The sequence below is a fragment of the Rissa tridactyla genome, chromosome 1, assembly GCF_028500815.1.
Source record: "Rissa tridactyla isolate bRisTri1 chromosome 1, bRisTri1.patW.cur.20221130, whole genome shotgun sequence".
NCBI lineage: Eukaryota > Metazoa > Chordata > Aves > Charadriiformes > Laridae > Rissa > Rissa tridactyla.
In genome coordinates, this window is record NC_071466.1 from 170720229 (window position 1) to 170733646 (window position 13418).

Sequence of the window (13418 nt, forward strand, 5' to 3'; positions counted from 1 at the left end):
CTCTCTGTACACAATTTTTATATGTCCTTTGACAAGGTGAATATAATGCCCCATCATGCCATCTGGGCTTTATTCAGGATAGTTAGTCCATGTGGCATGTTTTTGCCTAACATCCCTTCCTCAATAGCACTGCCTGCAGATGTTTTCCCTAGGTTTTTCTCCTCCAGTTCCTGTTTTCACTGACCTCTAAATCCCCCTGTGTATTTCATTTTATTTTGTTTTGTTTTGTTTTAACTTTCGTTACATGCAAACCATACGGGGCACATTCTGAGGAAAGTAAACAGCAGTGCTCCAAGGCTAATAACTTCGTTCTTTAAGTCTTGCATATAATAGAGTTATTGTGAAGCGGGAAAGGAACCCAGGGGTATGGCTTGCCAGGTGCTATGCTGGTGTGTTATCCTCATCATTTGCTGTTGCTCTGGGAGACAGTAAAACTTCTCTTGCAAATTCTGATGTGTAGGTTTATTTTTATTTCTTTACAGCTGCACAACAGTGTGGAAAAATAGTCCAGGTTTAAAAAACTGGGAGCAGGGACTTGCAGAGTGAGATGTGAGTGGGAAATCATACTCTGGTACAAAACAGTTGAAAACTATGGGGTTGTGATACCTTCCCACTTTATACCACCATACATACATTCCCACTGTGAAATCGGTATTTTTAAGCCTACCTTTGATAGATACCATTGTTTCTAACTGAGAGACTTTCTGAATGTTTGAATAAAACAACAGTTTTGTGTGTTTTCCTAAGATGACATGATCATATTCAGGAGAAAGCAAGGGCGAAGCAGAACAGATTAATCCTAGATATCTAGATAATTTTTGGACTATCAGTTCTGCTCTCAAGAGCTGTAACAATCCTCTTAACATCAACTATTCAGAGAATATTTACATTGCAGAGCCTAGCTGATGTATACCTATATATTTCCAGCAGGAAATATTTCACATCAGATCATCAACTGTGATAATCATAGCCTGAACATTTTTTATCAAAAAGGCAACAAAGTTAAAAAAAACCCCAAATAAAATAGAAAAAAAAGATAAGGCAGACCAAGATAAATGACCAAGGAGTTCAAAGCAGGATGCAGGATAAAAATGTCAAGGGCTGATAAAATGAGTCTAAACTCATTGAATGTTGACTTAAAGATCTATGGAAAAGAAATCCATGGTAAAATAAAGAAAAAAGAAAGAAAATAAAATCATGTAATTAGCAATAGTACATTCAGTTATTGAGTTATTATGATAAAAACAATGAAAGAGACTCATCTGCATAATTCAAGCTGTACCCCTCAGAATAAATGGCTTGTTTCCCATGTCCTAATATTGTGCAGCCAGTTGTATTGCACTACGGGCAGAATCTACATCAGTACCACAACTCTGGCAATGATGACTCAGGAAACCCCACCCCGTGTGTACCCTGTGTGTACCCCATGTGTTCTCATGGCAGTTCTTATAGCTCAGGCTCAAATAAAAGACAGTTGAGGCCATGGCTTCCACTGACCAATATATTTATTTTGGGAGAGGCTTATTGTTAGAGAAATACTCTGCTGAACTGTGAGTGACCTTTTCTACCTCCTCTTGCAAATGTGTTATTGCTAGCTAGCATACAAAATTAAAACCAGATATGTTCAGCTTTATGCGTACTCATTGAAACCATGTAAAGAACACACTGCTTGCTTTGCTCAGGATGATCTGCAACAGGAGTCTATTAAGGACAAAACCACACATCCAATACCATTTTAAACTATATTCTCACCTCTTTTTTAGTTTTCATGATAGAGAGGTGTTGTCATTGATAGTGGTACACTTCTTGGCACTGTTTTAATACTGAACTGATTGTGGAAAGAGCTGAATGCTCAATTTTCCTCCAAGAAACAGGCTGAAGTGTAATTCTGAAAATACTTAAAGTGCATTAAAAAGCAGTGAATGTTAACTATGGTATATGCAATACAGAAAATGTGGTTTAGCAGCAACTGTTGTCTTCTGTTTCTGAAAATAGCATAGCGGAGTTAGTGAACAAAGATATTCTATAGCTATTCTCTAGTAATAAATATGAATAGCTATTGATGCAACCCATTCTACCTAGTTCACTGCACAAACATGCAGCGCTGTAAGTCTGATGAGTAGGTAGCAAACAGAAGGAATGATAAGATTCATTCTCATATGTATCATATCTAAAATCTTTTCTGTTAGCTGCATTACTCTTCTGACAGTAATGGGACTTTATTCTCCCTTTTTATGTCATGGTTGGTTAATCTAAAAGAGAGTTAGCAATAACGTAAAATTTCAGAGGAATACAGAGACCACCTATAACAGGTAACAGAGATTTTATGGAGGCCTTTCTTTCCTGACAGTGTAGAGAGCTAATTTGCTTAGAGTTACCCTGAGTCTAGATATCACAATTGTGAGAACTAGATTAGGTACCTACATAGGAGGCAGAATGAATATGGTCCATGATCCCTAACTGCAGGACTTACAGTATGATGCTTCAAATTGCTCCCCTTCCATACCAAGTTATACTTACCAAAAAAACTCAGCTTATATCTCTGCAAAAAATGAGGGTATTATCAGTCAGAAATCTAGTAAGTGCAGTCTATTAGACTAACAGCAAAGAGGTGATGATATACATATTTTTATTAAGTTAGGCTGTGCCTTCACTGTATTGAGTCATAGAATTTTCTGTTCAGGAAAAACTGGTTAGGATGATTGTGTGATGATGTGTAAGGTATAAAAGTATCCTCAGAATAAATGAAACCAGAAAAACAAAAAGCGCAAATAAACCTGATAATGTTGGATTTATGTGAATTACTTGTTCTTCACAGCTTTCAAGTGGAAGGGTTGGACTTGGATATAAATTATGTATGTTAACAGAAGCTGCATATACCTCAGCAATGAAATAATACTTTTATGTGTTAAGTAGGCCTTGTTTATCTTTCACTGCTTTCAGAAGTTCTTAATCTATTTGTTTTAGTACTGCATTGCATTTTATTCAGCTTGCTAGATTGGCCGTCAAAAGATATCAAAAGACACTAGAAAAGAATAATAACTTTTTAATGTTTCATTCCTTAAAATAACTTCTCTAGTGGTCACCTGAGATCTTCTACATTATTACTCCACAGGCATTGATCCTTGTTAACAATAAAATCAGCAAAATAAGCCCATTAGCTTTTGCTCCTCTGAAGAAACTGGAAAGACTTTACCTGTCCAAGAACAACCTGAAGGAACTCCCGGAAAACATGCCGAAGTCTCTTCAGGAGATCCGGGCTCATGAGAATGATATCTCCAAGTTGAGGAAAGCCGTCTTTAACGGACTGAATCAAGTGATTGTCTTAGGTACGAGCATGAGAAATTATAACAAAATCATCTCAGTGTTTTTTCAAGATGTTTTTAGTTCAATCAGTGATTTTATGTAAAAAGCCAAGAAATGTTCCAATAAATTGTACCTCCAAATTAGCTTTGACCTGAAGGATATAGGTACCTACATTGCAGCACAGCTCATGACCATGTTTTGTTGGCAGAACTAGGCACCAATCCTATCAAGAGTTCAGGCATTGAAAATGGAGCTTTTCAGGGGATGAAGAGGCTCTCCTACATCCGTATTGCAGACACCAACATTACTAGCATCCCAAAAGGTAAGAAATTCAATGAATATTTCAGAGATTTTCACAGGTATAATATAGTGACTTTTAGTCAGCTGGAAAAAAAAAAAATTATGGAAGTCTTTTGAGTCAGTCCTTAGAGTATCCATTACTTGACTGCTTCAATTTTTGTTCTGTTGTCCTTTATTGGTTTGGAAAATTTTGTTTTTCTATTATGAGAAGCTCCACAAGAGGTTCACTGTCAAAACCAAGACATTTTATATTATTTTTCTTTCCTTATCTCATAGCTTAAATACAAAGAGGAAGAGTGTTTTCATCCTCCAGCCCTGTTTTGTGAGCCTGATCAACGTTATATAGATGTAAACTCATGTAGAATTAACAGAAGTTATATAAGCATAAAATCAGCCCTCCACAAATCTGCGGGTTTGAAGCCAAAAATACTATTCCTATACAAAACAGAAAGATTTGATGGTTTTAAAAGTAATTAATTGCAAATTGCTAAAAAATAAGAACAACATCAATATAACCTATTAAAAAAACACAAACACACACAAAACAAAACAAACCAGAATGATTCCAATCCAGAGGAAATTATATTGAATTTATTCATACTTTAGCCAGCAGATTGTTTTGAAATAGCTGAAAAGTTTTTGAAAGTTAATACAAGTTGTTATTTCTTTCTTACCACATTTCCTGTTTTGGATGTTCCTTTGAGGGACCTCACATAGTTAATATATTTGGTTCCAATTTTTTTTTCCTGATAAACAGAATTTGCAAACTAGTATGTGCCCTACCTAAAATAACATTAAAATTATTTTACTTAAACTTTATAATCTCATTTTCTGCTGCTGTTATTTGTTAAATATCTAGGTGCCAAATGTTTGTAGATTTATGTATGTGCATAGTCTGGATAAAAAGAAGGCTCTTTCCCTTACACTATCATATATGTCCCATTTACATAATAATGAAGGCTAGAATTCATATCTGAGAAGAATTGTTAGTTTTTAACTGTTCTATGATGACCTTATGAGCATGATCTTATTTCATGCCAAATAAATGTTTACTAGAACTGTTACTAGCTGTTTTCAGTTTCCCTCATTGTGAAAGTTCCTTGTTTCATTCAATGAATTGTTCTTGGCCATGTCTAGTAAAAATCTTTTTTCTTACTGTAAAAGAGTCTCAGTGTAACACAAGTCCTTTAAAAAAGATCATCCAGTTTTATTAAAAGTGCTTTGATGGTGTTTTCTCTTTCAGGCCTTCCCCCATCCCTTACTGAACTTCACCTTGATGGCAACAAAATCAGCAAAATTGATGCTGAAAGTCTGTCTGGACTCACCAACTTGGCAAAGTAAGAATTCATTTCTTCTTTTCACATAAAATATTAGTTGAAATTGTAACCACAAAAAACATCATTCTGGGCTTCATGAGTGTTATCATCATTGAAGCAGCACATAACGTATCAGGGAAAGCTTCTAAGGACTTGTGCACTGACTTAAGAGAACAAAACAATTGGTTTTTTCTAACATCACTTTCCAGTTGTTTTTAATTATGAGTGAAGTATGCCCAGGACAACTGTTTCTTTGATTTAAAAAAAAAAAAAGAAAAAAAGTATAAAGAAAGCAATTAGATTTTTTAACTATGTCATGCTTCTCTCATTGTATTTCCATCTTTGGTTTATGCAGTTTTATTGGGACACTGCATTGCTCATGCAATTTCCTCTGCAAACTGAGGAAAAAAACACATGGGAACCAAACCTGCTTGAAACAGTTTCTTTTGTTTCTTAAGAAAAGCAAATCTGCAATGAGTCCAAGAAAGTGACAAAAAATTAATCACACTATATAAATAAAAAAGTATCATTTTTTTCAGGGTGATTGTACCTTGCTAATCTGTGAATATATTGTTGAATATGTTTATCTAACTGTAGGAAAATGTAAGAAAAATTCCCAAAGAGCAGTTATAGACATACAGAATTATTGGTGAATTAGTTCATATTAGATAACGTGCTAAAATAGTAAAATGGGCCTTTTAATACAGGGTATTTTAATACTATGCTATACTATTTTAAGATTGTTCTATGAAAATAGAAGTGTAATTGATCTATAAGACCATTAATCAGATTATTGTATCTAATTCCTGGGTCTTCACCTTAATCATTCAGTTTAATAATCTTAATCATTCTTCTTGTCACAATCAAGGAAGAAAACAGAAATAAAAGAAACTTTACTGAGCAACAGGAGTTAAATTTACCACTACTTATAGTAGATTGGATAGCAATTTAGTGCAATGAAGTATGTAGTAATTTAACATGTATTTTAAATCTGTCAGTTCCAGGTGATAAGGCTTAGAACAGCTTTCTAGAGCTTGTAAAATAAGGCATTTCAATTCATGTTTAATGTTCATATTTGATCACAGATTGATCACCACTCAAAAAAAGTCTGCTCGTGGATTTTAATGAAAAATTATATATACCATAATTATAGGCTAGGGGACTATGAAGCAGTTCTTGTTAATGATAGAGGCTTAGTATAAAATGTAACATCCTCCAGAGAAATGATGAAGAAAACTTCCAAAACCAAAATAAAATTGTAACTGCTCAGGTAGAGAGTAATTCACTTTACTGGAGGAGGGAGGTGTGGATGAGTCAGTTGTCCTGCAGATGAGCCAATTTTCACATTCACACTTGGAAAACAATACAGGCAACATCACATGAACAATATTGTTGGAAGTCCTTCTTAAGACATGAAGTTTTATGCAGCAAGTGCTGATGGACTGCTAAAAATATCTAACCTTGGGCTGCTTCCATGGTGGCTCTACTGTGCGGAGAAACCAGATACTCTGTTGATTGTGGTGTGGAAATGTGGAGCTGCTCAGAGCAGGAACCAAGTCCTAACTGCTCTCTGGCCTGTGCTTAAGCAGGCAACTTAAGCGTAGTCAGAAATCCTCTTTTGCAAAGTTGAAAAGTAAGGCAGAATACAGATTTGATGAAAAGGGAGGGCATTGAACATAACAGAGCAGACAGATGAAGAATGGAGTGAGCTACAGGAGAGCTCTAGGACAGCATATGGGATAAATCTAAGGGGCAACATGCCCGTTATGGGGCAGAAACAAGCTACCAAAAATAGCTTTTATTTATACATCTAAGACTTCGAGAACATTAGTATGGGGCCAGATCACTCTCCTCCTGGATCACGTCAACGCATGCTCAACAGTCTAATAGTTGCCCTAAAGTACAGTTGGGCTTTGAGAAGCAGGTCACTTTTCTGACTGTGTTAAGGTGTTTTGAACTGTAAAAGAGCTCAGTGTAGATCTAGTGTTCATTTTTTTTTGAATTCTTGAGTTCTAGCAGATCACCAGTATTTATCCTTTTTGTTTGTTTGTTTGTTTTCCTTGTAAAATTACTCTTAAGTATTCCAAAAGTCTTCATATAGTGCTACAGTTGGGAAAAAAAAATAATCTCCGTAATGTAAACCCAGCAAAGACTTTGCTGGTTTCATGCAGGAATGAAATCCACAGGAGGAAATACAGCTGATGTTACTAAAGTCTATAGCCTGTTAAAGTTTACTGAAAAGGTCTAGCTCCATACAGTGGAAGTTGCATCAAGCCCTGAATAATGATGTTGAGCAGCTTGAAGCCTGTTAAAGTGCACATAACAAAAAAGTGGGAATAGGCAAGCAGGGATGTTGAGGGCAACAGAAGGTGAAAAAACATTTGAGAATTTCTTAAGTGTTTAGATATGTCTTTGATGTTGCTCTTCAATGATTTAGAACACTGTGACTAGGTCAGCTAAAGCACTGGAAATATGTTACATCTTCACTAACATAAAAGGAAATAGTACGTCAATATAGTAAGAAAGACTGATTTTTCAAATTCTTCCCTTTTTGTTCCCATGGGAAAAAGAAGAGAGATGAAGACCATATTCTTCCCTAACACTCTTAATCACCCTGTATTTTACACACTAATATTGTCTTATTTCATTTGTAAACACAGCCCTAAGTGACTAGGAGTTTGTTTGTAGCACATTTAGATGAGATGTAATTACATATAATTTCACTGCCTGTGGGAGTTAGATCCACTTTTCTACAGACTCCTCCAATTTTACTTTCCCTAAAACAGTTTCCCTTCATGGGCTAATCCTGAGTTGGATCTTGTCCATCCTTATGGTGTGTAAAGGGGTTACTTTTGCTTCAACAGACCAATATGAAAGTCTTAATTGCTTTTTTCATGCTGGTCTCCCTACGTGTGACACATCTGCTTATAGACCTGCTTATGTAGTAGCATATATTTAGATATATGTCAACCAAGAATTTATAGCCTTCTGCCAAAATGTGTTTCTTTTCCCCAATCCTTTTAAAGACATTCACTATAAGCACCCTTTACTGAAGTCCTTAATAGACATTCTGTAGATCTTCAGACCAAATTGCTCTGTAGGATCAAATCCCCCAAGTTTAACTAAATCTTGATATACTCTACTCAAAAGGAATTTTGTTCTAATAACTTTTAAATGAAAATTCTTCCTGATCAAATCCTAGCAAAGATACGTGATACTGTGAACTGATTTCTGAGTGAAATAAATCCCTGTTGATGTCAGTGGGAGATCTCATTGGACTCTCCTTTGTCATTTAATACTTTGACAACCTTGCAATGTTTAAATGAATATGATTATGGCTATTTGTAATATATATAATACTAGTTAGCAAGACCTTTCTTTGACTGTTTATTTTTTAAAATGAAAATTCTAAAATGTGCTTCCATTCTTGGACAGCATTATTTCAGGAAAAATCTCTGCCATAAAGATCAAACAAGAATTTTTAGTTCTGTTATTTTACACCAGGTGCAGATTTTGACTTTTGAAGCTGGCACAAGCCACAAAGAATTACAGAAGTAGATTACTGTGAATCAGACTTTCTTTAAAAATACTCATCCATAGCAAATTATTTTGTCACAAGGATTCTGATTACCTATATTAAATTCTAAATTGAGTCAGTTAATAAATCTCAGAGCAATTTTCCCTCAAAATTAAAAAAAAAAAGATCGCTTAAAGAAAAATATAAAGCAAACTAGATGAAGTAGGTTTAGCCTTTATAGAAATAATTTTCTCAAAGGACAACACTGTTGATGACAACTCCTGCAGAATTACCACTGAATTCCCTGCCTCAACACAGAGCATTGTAACTTATGAGAGTCTCTTGAAAAAATTCTGTAGTTTGGTAGGTGCAAACCGAAATAGTATTATCACAGAAACACACAGATAGGACCAGAATTTTTCCAAATTGAACATAAATTGTTCTAGTAAACCCAAAAGAAATGTGTATGTCCCACTTCTGTGTCCTCCTGAACAGATCATTATGTATGACTCAGCTCCTGTTTCCAGTCTGTAACATGGCTCTAACTACATAAGTATCTTAGAAGGATGTGGTGAAGATTTAAACTTAAGAGTTCTGGTCACCCTGCGTTATGTAGTTTGACAAAGAAAGTTGCAGTCAGTACTCCTAAAGTCATTCAAGAAACTCTTATTCGGCTTCTGAAGAAAGACTGGTGCCTATGGAGGTACACAGTACCTATCTACACTGGGATTAGTCATATAATGGAAGTATACAGTACCATGGACACAAGTTAAATGCTACCATGATGACATTAGATGTCAAACTTATTTAAATATGTTTATCTAAACTGTTTCTCCATAGTGGCTTTGTACCTCATGCATAATTCTGAAAATTACTGTGGTCTGTTCTACAACAGTAGTATATGGAAGTAACCAACCTAAGAAAGACAGTTGTGGGAACAAATTTAACATATTTTTGGGTTTGTTTGTTGTTGCTTGTTTTTTTTTTTCAGATTGGGTCTCAGCTTCAACAGTATTTCTTCAGTTGAAAATGGGTCTCTTAACAATGTACCTCATCTGAGAGAGCTCCATTTGAACAACAATGAACTTGTCAGAGTACCTGGTGGGCTGGGTGAACACAAATATATTCAGGTAAAGTTTATCACGCTGCCTCAGAGAGCAACTGTTGAAAGATTCTGAGTGGTATTTGTGTGGTTATTCAGTCTTGAACAGAAACATAGACAGTATTTGTGCAGAAGGTAATGCGATGAAAGTTTCGTAAACTGTTGAATAGGCATGGAAAAGTTGCAAACAGAAGACGTACTCTGATTTTTGTGTGGGTGTGGCTATGGAAGTGTGTAGATCTGGCGGTGTGCATTCGTATCTTTGTGTGTCTGAGGGTTTACGACAAATATGGGATTATTTGTGTACTTTGATTTCCTTTTTACTAAAAAAATGCTTTCAAAGAACATTTCTTCTGTTGAATTTTTTCAATTCTACTCAGTGACATTTTGCAGCCTTCCACAAGAACCTTCCCTGTGGTATCTTGCAAAGCTGTACCTTCAGGAGGGCAAAGAGAGGCAATATGCATTTCACATCAGCAGTATTTTTGAGGTTTGTGCGGCTGGATATCTAGAAACATGGCCTCTTGGAACCAATTAAAATCTGTCTTCACTTGGACTAAGATTTTACAGGAATGAAAGCTCCCAAAGAATGAAGACTCCCAAATGTAAATCACCACTTGCGTGTAGCTTGGGAAAAATAATCAGAAATGGTAACTTTGGAGCACAGTAATATTCATCAGCTATTTTAAATCATCATTAGTGATTACCTTGGCTCTGAGTCCTGTACAGTTGCACTCATGAGAGTGAAAGCGTTAGAGCTGGAGAGAAACCAGTTAGCACCAAATATATTCTTTATATTCAGCACATGCCTCTGAACCACAGCACTGAATAATTCCACATCTTTGAATCCTTTTTTTGTTACTATTATCAAATGATAGCAATGTTATTACATTGCCTTGCATAGTTTCTGCTCTTTCTTTAGAAATTATTTCTAATTGGATATATTCTAGGTGTTTCAAAAGGTAAGCAGAATCAAGCATTTGTTTGGAAGAAAGGATATATTGTTACTCTGTATAACATTGCACGGTACACACCAAGTATTTGACATCAAATCATTAATCTTATTTGCCACGGTAGCTCTATTTCTCACTTTTGTACTTCTATGCTTTTCAGGTGGTCTATCTTCATAACAACAAAATTGCTTCAATTGGTATCAACGACTTTTGCCCTCTTGGCTACAACACCAAAAAGGCTAGCTATTCTGGTGTGAGTCTCTTCAGCAACCCCGTGCAGTACTGGGAAATCCAGCCCTCTGCTTTCCGATGTATCCATGAACGCTCTGCAGTACAGATTGGAAATTACAAATAGATGTCTAAAGAAGGGGTTCGGTTGTGTTTCAGCTAAAGTACCTGTTGTAATAGGCCTGTTCAAAAAATTGTTGCTAACAATTAATGCCAAATACCAGAAACTTCACTTTAAAGTGGAGATGGTCCATTGATGTAGAATAAATGAATGATTACAGATGTACAAGATCAAGCATACCATGAAAAGAATTGCCAACTGTGCTTTTAACTGACTTATTTCAGCCTTCTTTTCCAGCATGCTTTCTGTGGTATTTTTCAGTTTTCTGAATGCTACAGGTTTTAAGATTCCACTGTATATGAGATTCGGAGTAAATATTTGTCAAGCTATGATATAAAAAAAAAAAAAAAAGATAGTGATTGAGGTTATTTTTATAGCCACACACACACGAAAAAATAGTAGAGGGAAAAAGGACTCTCAAATCATCTTAAGACTTGAGAAGGTGAGAGTTACCTCCTTTAAATTTATTTCAAGCCCTGGAGGTTTAAAAATATCCACTATAACACTAAGCTAATTCTGAATGTATCTATTTAGCGGAGGCAAATAAAGTTGTTGCTAATGTCATTATTTTGGGAAAAATAAAAGAATTTCATATTGTACACATAGTTCTTTTAAGTTTGCCATTCTTCTAGAGCAATGCTATTCGGGATTAGCCTAACATAATCCTATTGAACAAAATAATGAGTAGTCTGCAGTACGAAACCTGTAACCTATGTCTGGAGCTCAATGGCTAAATTTCTCTAGGGCAAATCTCTCTCACCTTAGTCAGAAGAGCAGTTTTAATAACTTCAGTGAGACTGCCTTGCAGAGTATGGTATTAGGGTTTAGTCATTAGTATCAATCCATGTATATATCTAAACCAAAAATAATAGCAGTTCACTGTTCACTTGTTCTGCATTGTACATTTGTCAGCATCCTTTACTGTTTTTGTTTTTTAAACAAAGTTTTTAATCGTTAAGTAGAGATATGCAGGCTCCCCATCTGATGAATTTGTGGCGTTTAGGTTATAAGCAAAATTAGAAGTATAGCAAAATATGAAGTGAAATAACTGCAAGGCCTAGCTGGACATTGCTGGGACATCATTTGTAGAAGTACCTTCTTAGAGTGATTTGAAGCCCTATGCAAATTGGATTCTTCAACCCATACCAGTGGGTAGCAAGCACATCAAAGGTAGGCTGCACATTTCTACTGTCAATCTACAAAGCTAAACATATACTCGATAAAAATGTCACCTTAAAAGAATCTTCTGCAGCCTCTTAATACTCCAAGGTCAATCTCTCTAATTTGTAAAACTTATATGTCATTTATATTAAAGAATAATGTAATACAGGCAAACTCCAAGGTGTTTGTCTTTATTTTCTGTTTTGATGGCATTACATAGTGTGTCAGAACTTTAATTATGATTAAGTCTTGAAAATTGAACATCTTAGGCATGGTGACAGCTAAAGTAAGAGTAAGTTGTGTGAAATTCTCTTGCCTCAAGAAACTTTTTCATGCCTAACACTCATAGGTATTTTTTCTAGGAAATGAATATGTTCTCTTTATATTTGTAATTTATTCAGGTAGCAAATAATTGGAAATTATTATGAACCTCTAAAGCCATTACACAGAAAGAGTGTATGTGCACTCTTGTTAGCAATCTTCTTCATATAGTAGCCAATGATTACCCCCATTTGCATCTGTTCTTACTTCTGGGTTTCACATTTTCTGAGTGTTATTTTTAAATAAAAATAACAGTACCTTATATCCTTCCAGAAAATGAGCAGTTAGATTTTTTCCTTTTGGTTCTTGGTTGAATATCTGCTATAATTCAGAGACAGACTTTGTGCAGAAAGCTAAGCACTGGCATTTCAACCGAGAACAAAGGCATTGTCTTAGCTTGGAGAACTCCACAGGGTTTTTATGTACCCGGTTCAAATTAGCAGATACAGATACAACTCACAGGAAGAGATTTATACAATAAACAATAACAATTACTTATTACATAAAACTTCATATAAATATATACACAGGGTTCATATTTGTCCCTCCTTTAAAATTTGGCTTTAAAATCTCTCCATGCTAAGGCTTTCCTTACAAACCAGATGCAGTTTAAGTTCAGAAGAAAATACCTGAGCCTGGTCCGCCTCTGTAATACCTATGTTATGTCCCATACCAAGCTTGCTGCCCTCTGTGCTAAAGCACAAGCTATTCCTCATAAAATACATTCCCTGCTAACAACCAAGGGCTACAAAGATAATAGGACTTTCCTGATTCCCAGTCCTGCGCAATAAAAAAGAATAAGCAAACCCTATAACATCCTCAGCAAGACTACGACAAATTCAGAAGGTAAACAGGCTGTTGGTTTTCCATAAATTGTGCAACCATACCTACAGTTTCTGACTGATAGGACTCTGTCCTAAGTCCAATACAGACGCACAGCATCTGCAAAGACTTCGAAGCAGCAGGAAACCCAATACTTTTAAAACTGCTTTTCATATAAATACAGAACAGATGGCTCTTCCACTTAAAACCAAACCAAACCAAACCAAAACAAAAATAAAGAAAGAGGGCCTACAAGAAACATGGGGAGGGA

General features: G+C 35.5%; 1 protein-coding gene across 1 annotated transcript in view; it reads left to right on the plus strand.

The window, feature by feature from the left end:
- Positions 1 to 12178, plus strand: part of DCN (decorin) — a 40259-nt gene extending 28081 nt beyond the window's left edge. Inside the window, exons 4-8 of the mRNA XM_054184014.1 lie at positions 3116 to 3329; positions 3515 to 3628; positions 4850 to 4943; positions 9431 to 9569; positions 10655 to 12178. Of these exons, the coding sequence (XP_054039989.1) occupies positions 3116 to 3329; positions 3515 to 3628; positions 4850 to 4943; positions 9431 to 9569; positions 10655 to 10849 (756 nt within the window). The 3' untranslated portion in view covers positions 10850 to 12178. The remainder of the gene's footprint in view (positions 1 to 3115; positions 3330 to 3514; positions 3629 to 4849; positions 4944 to 9430; positions 9570 to 10654) is intronic.
- The last annotated feature ends 1240 nt before the right edge of the window (positions 12179 to 13418 follow it).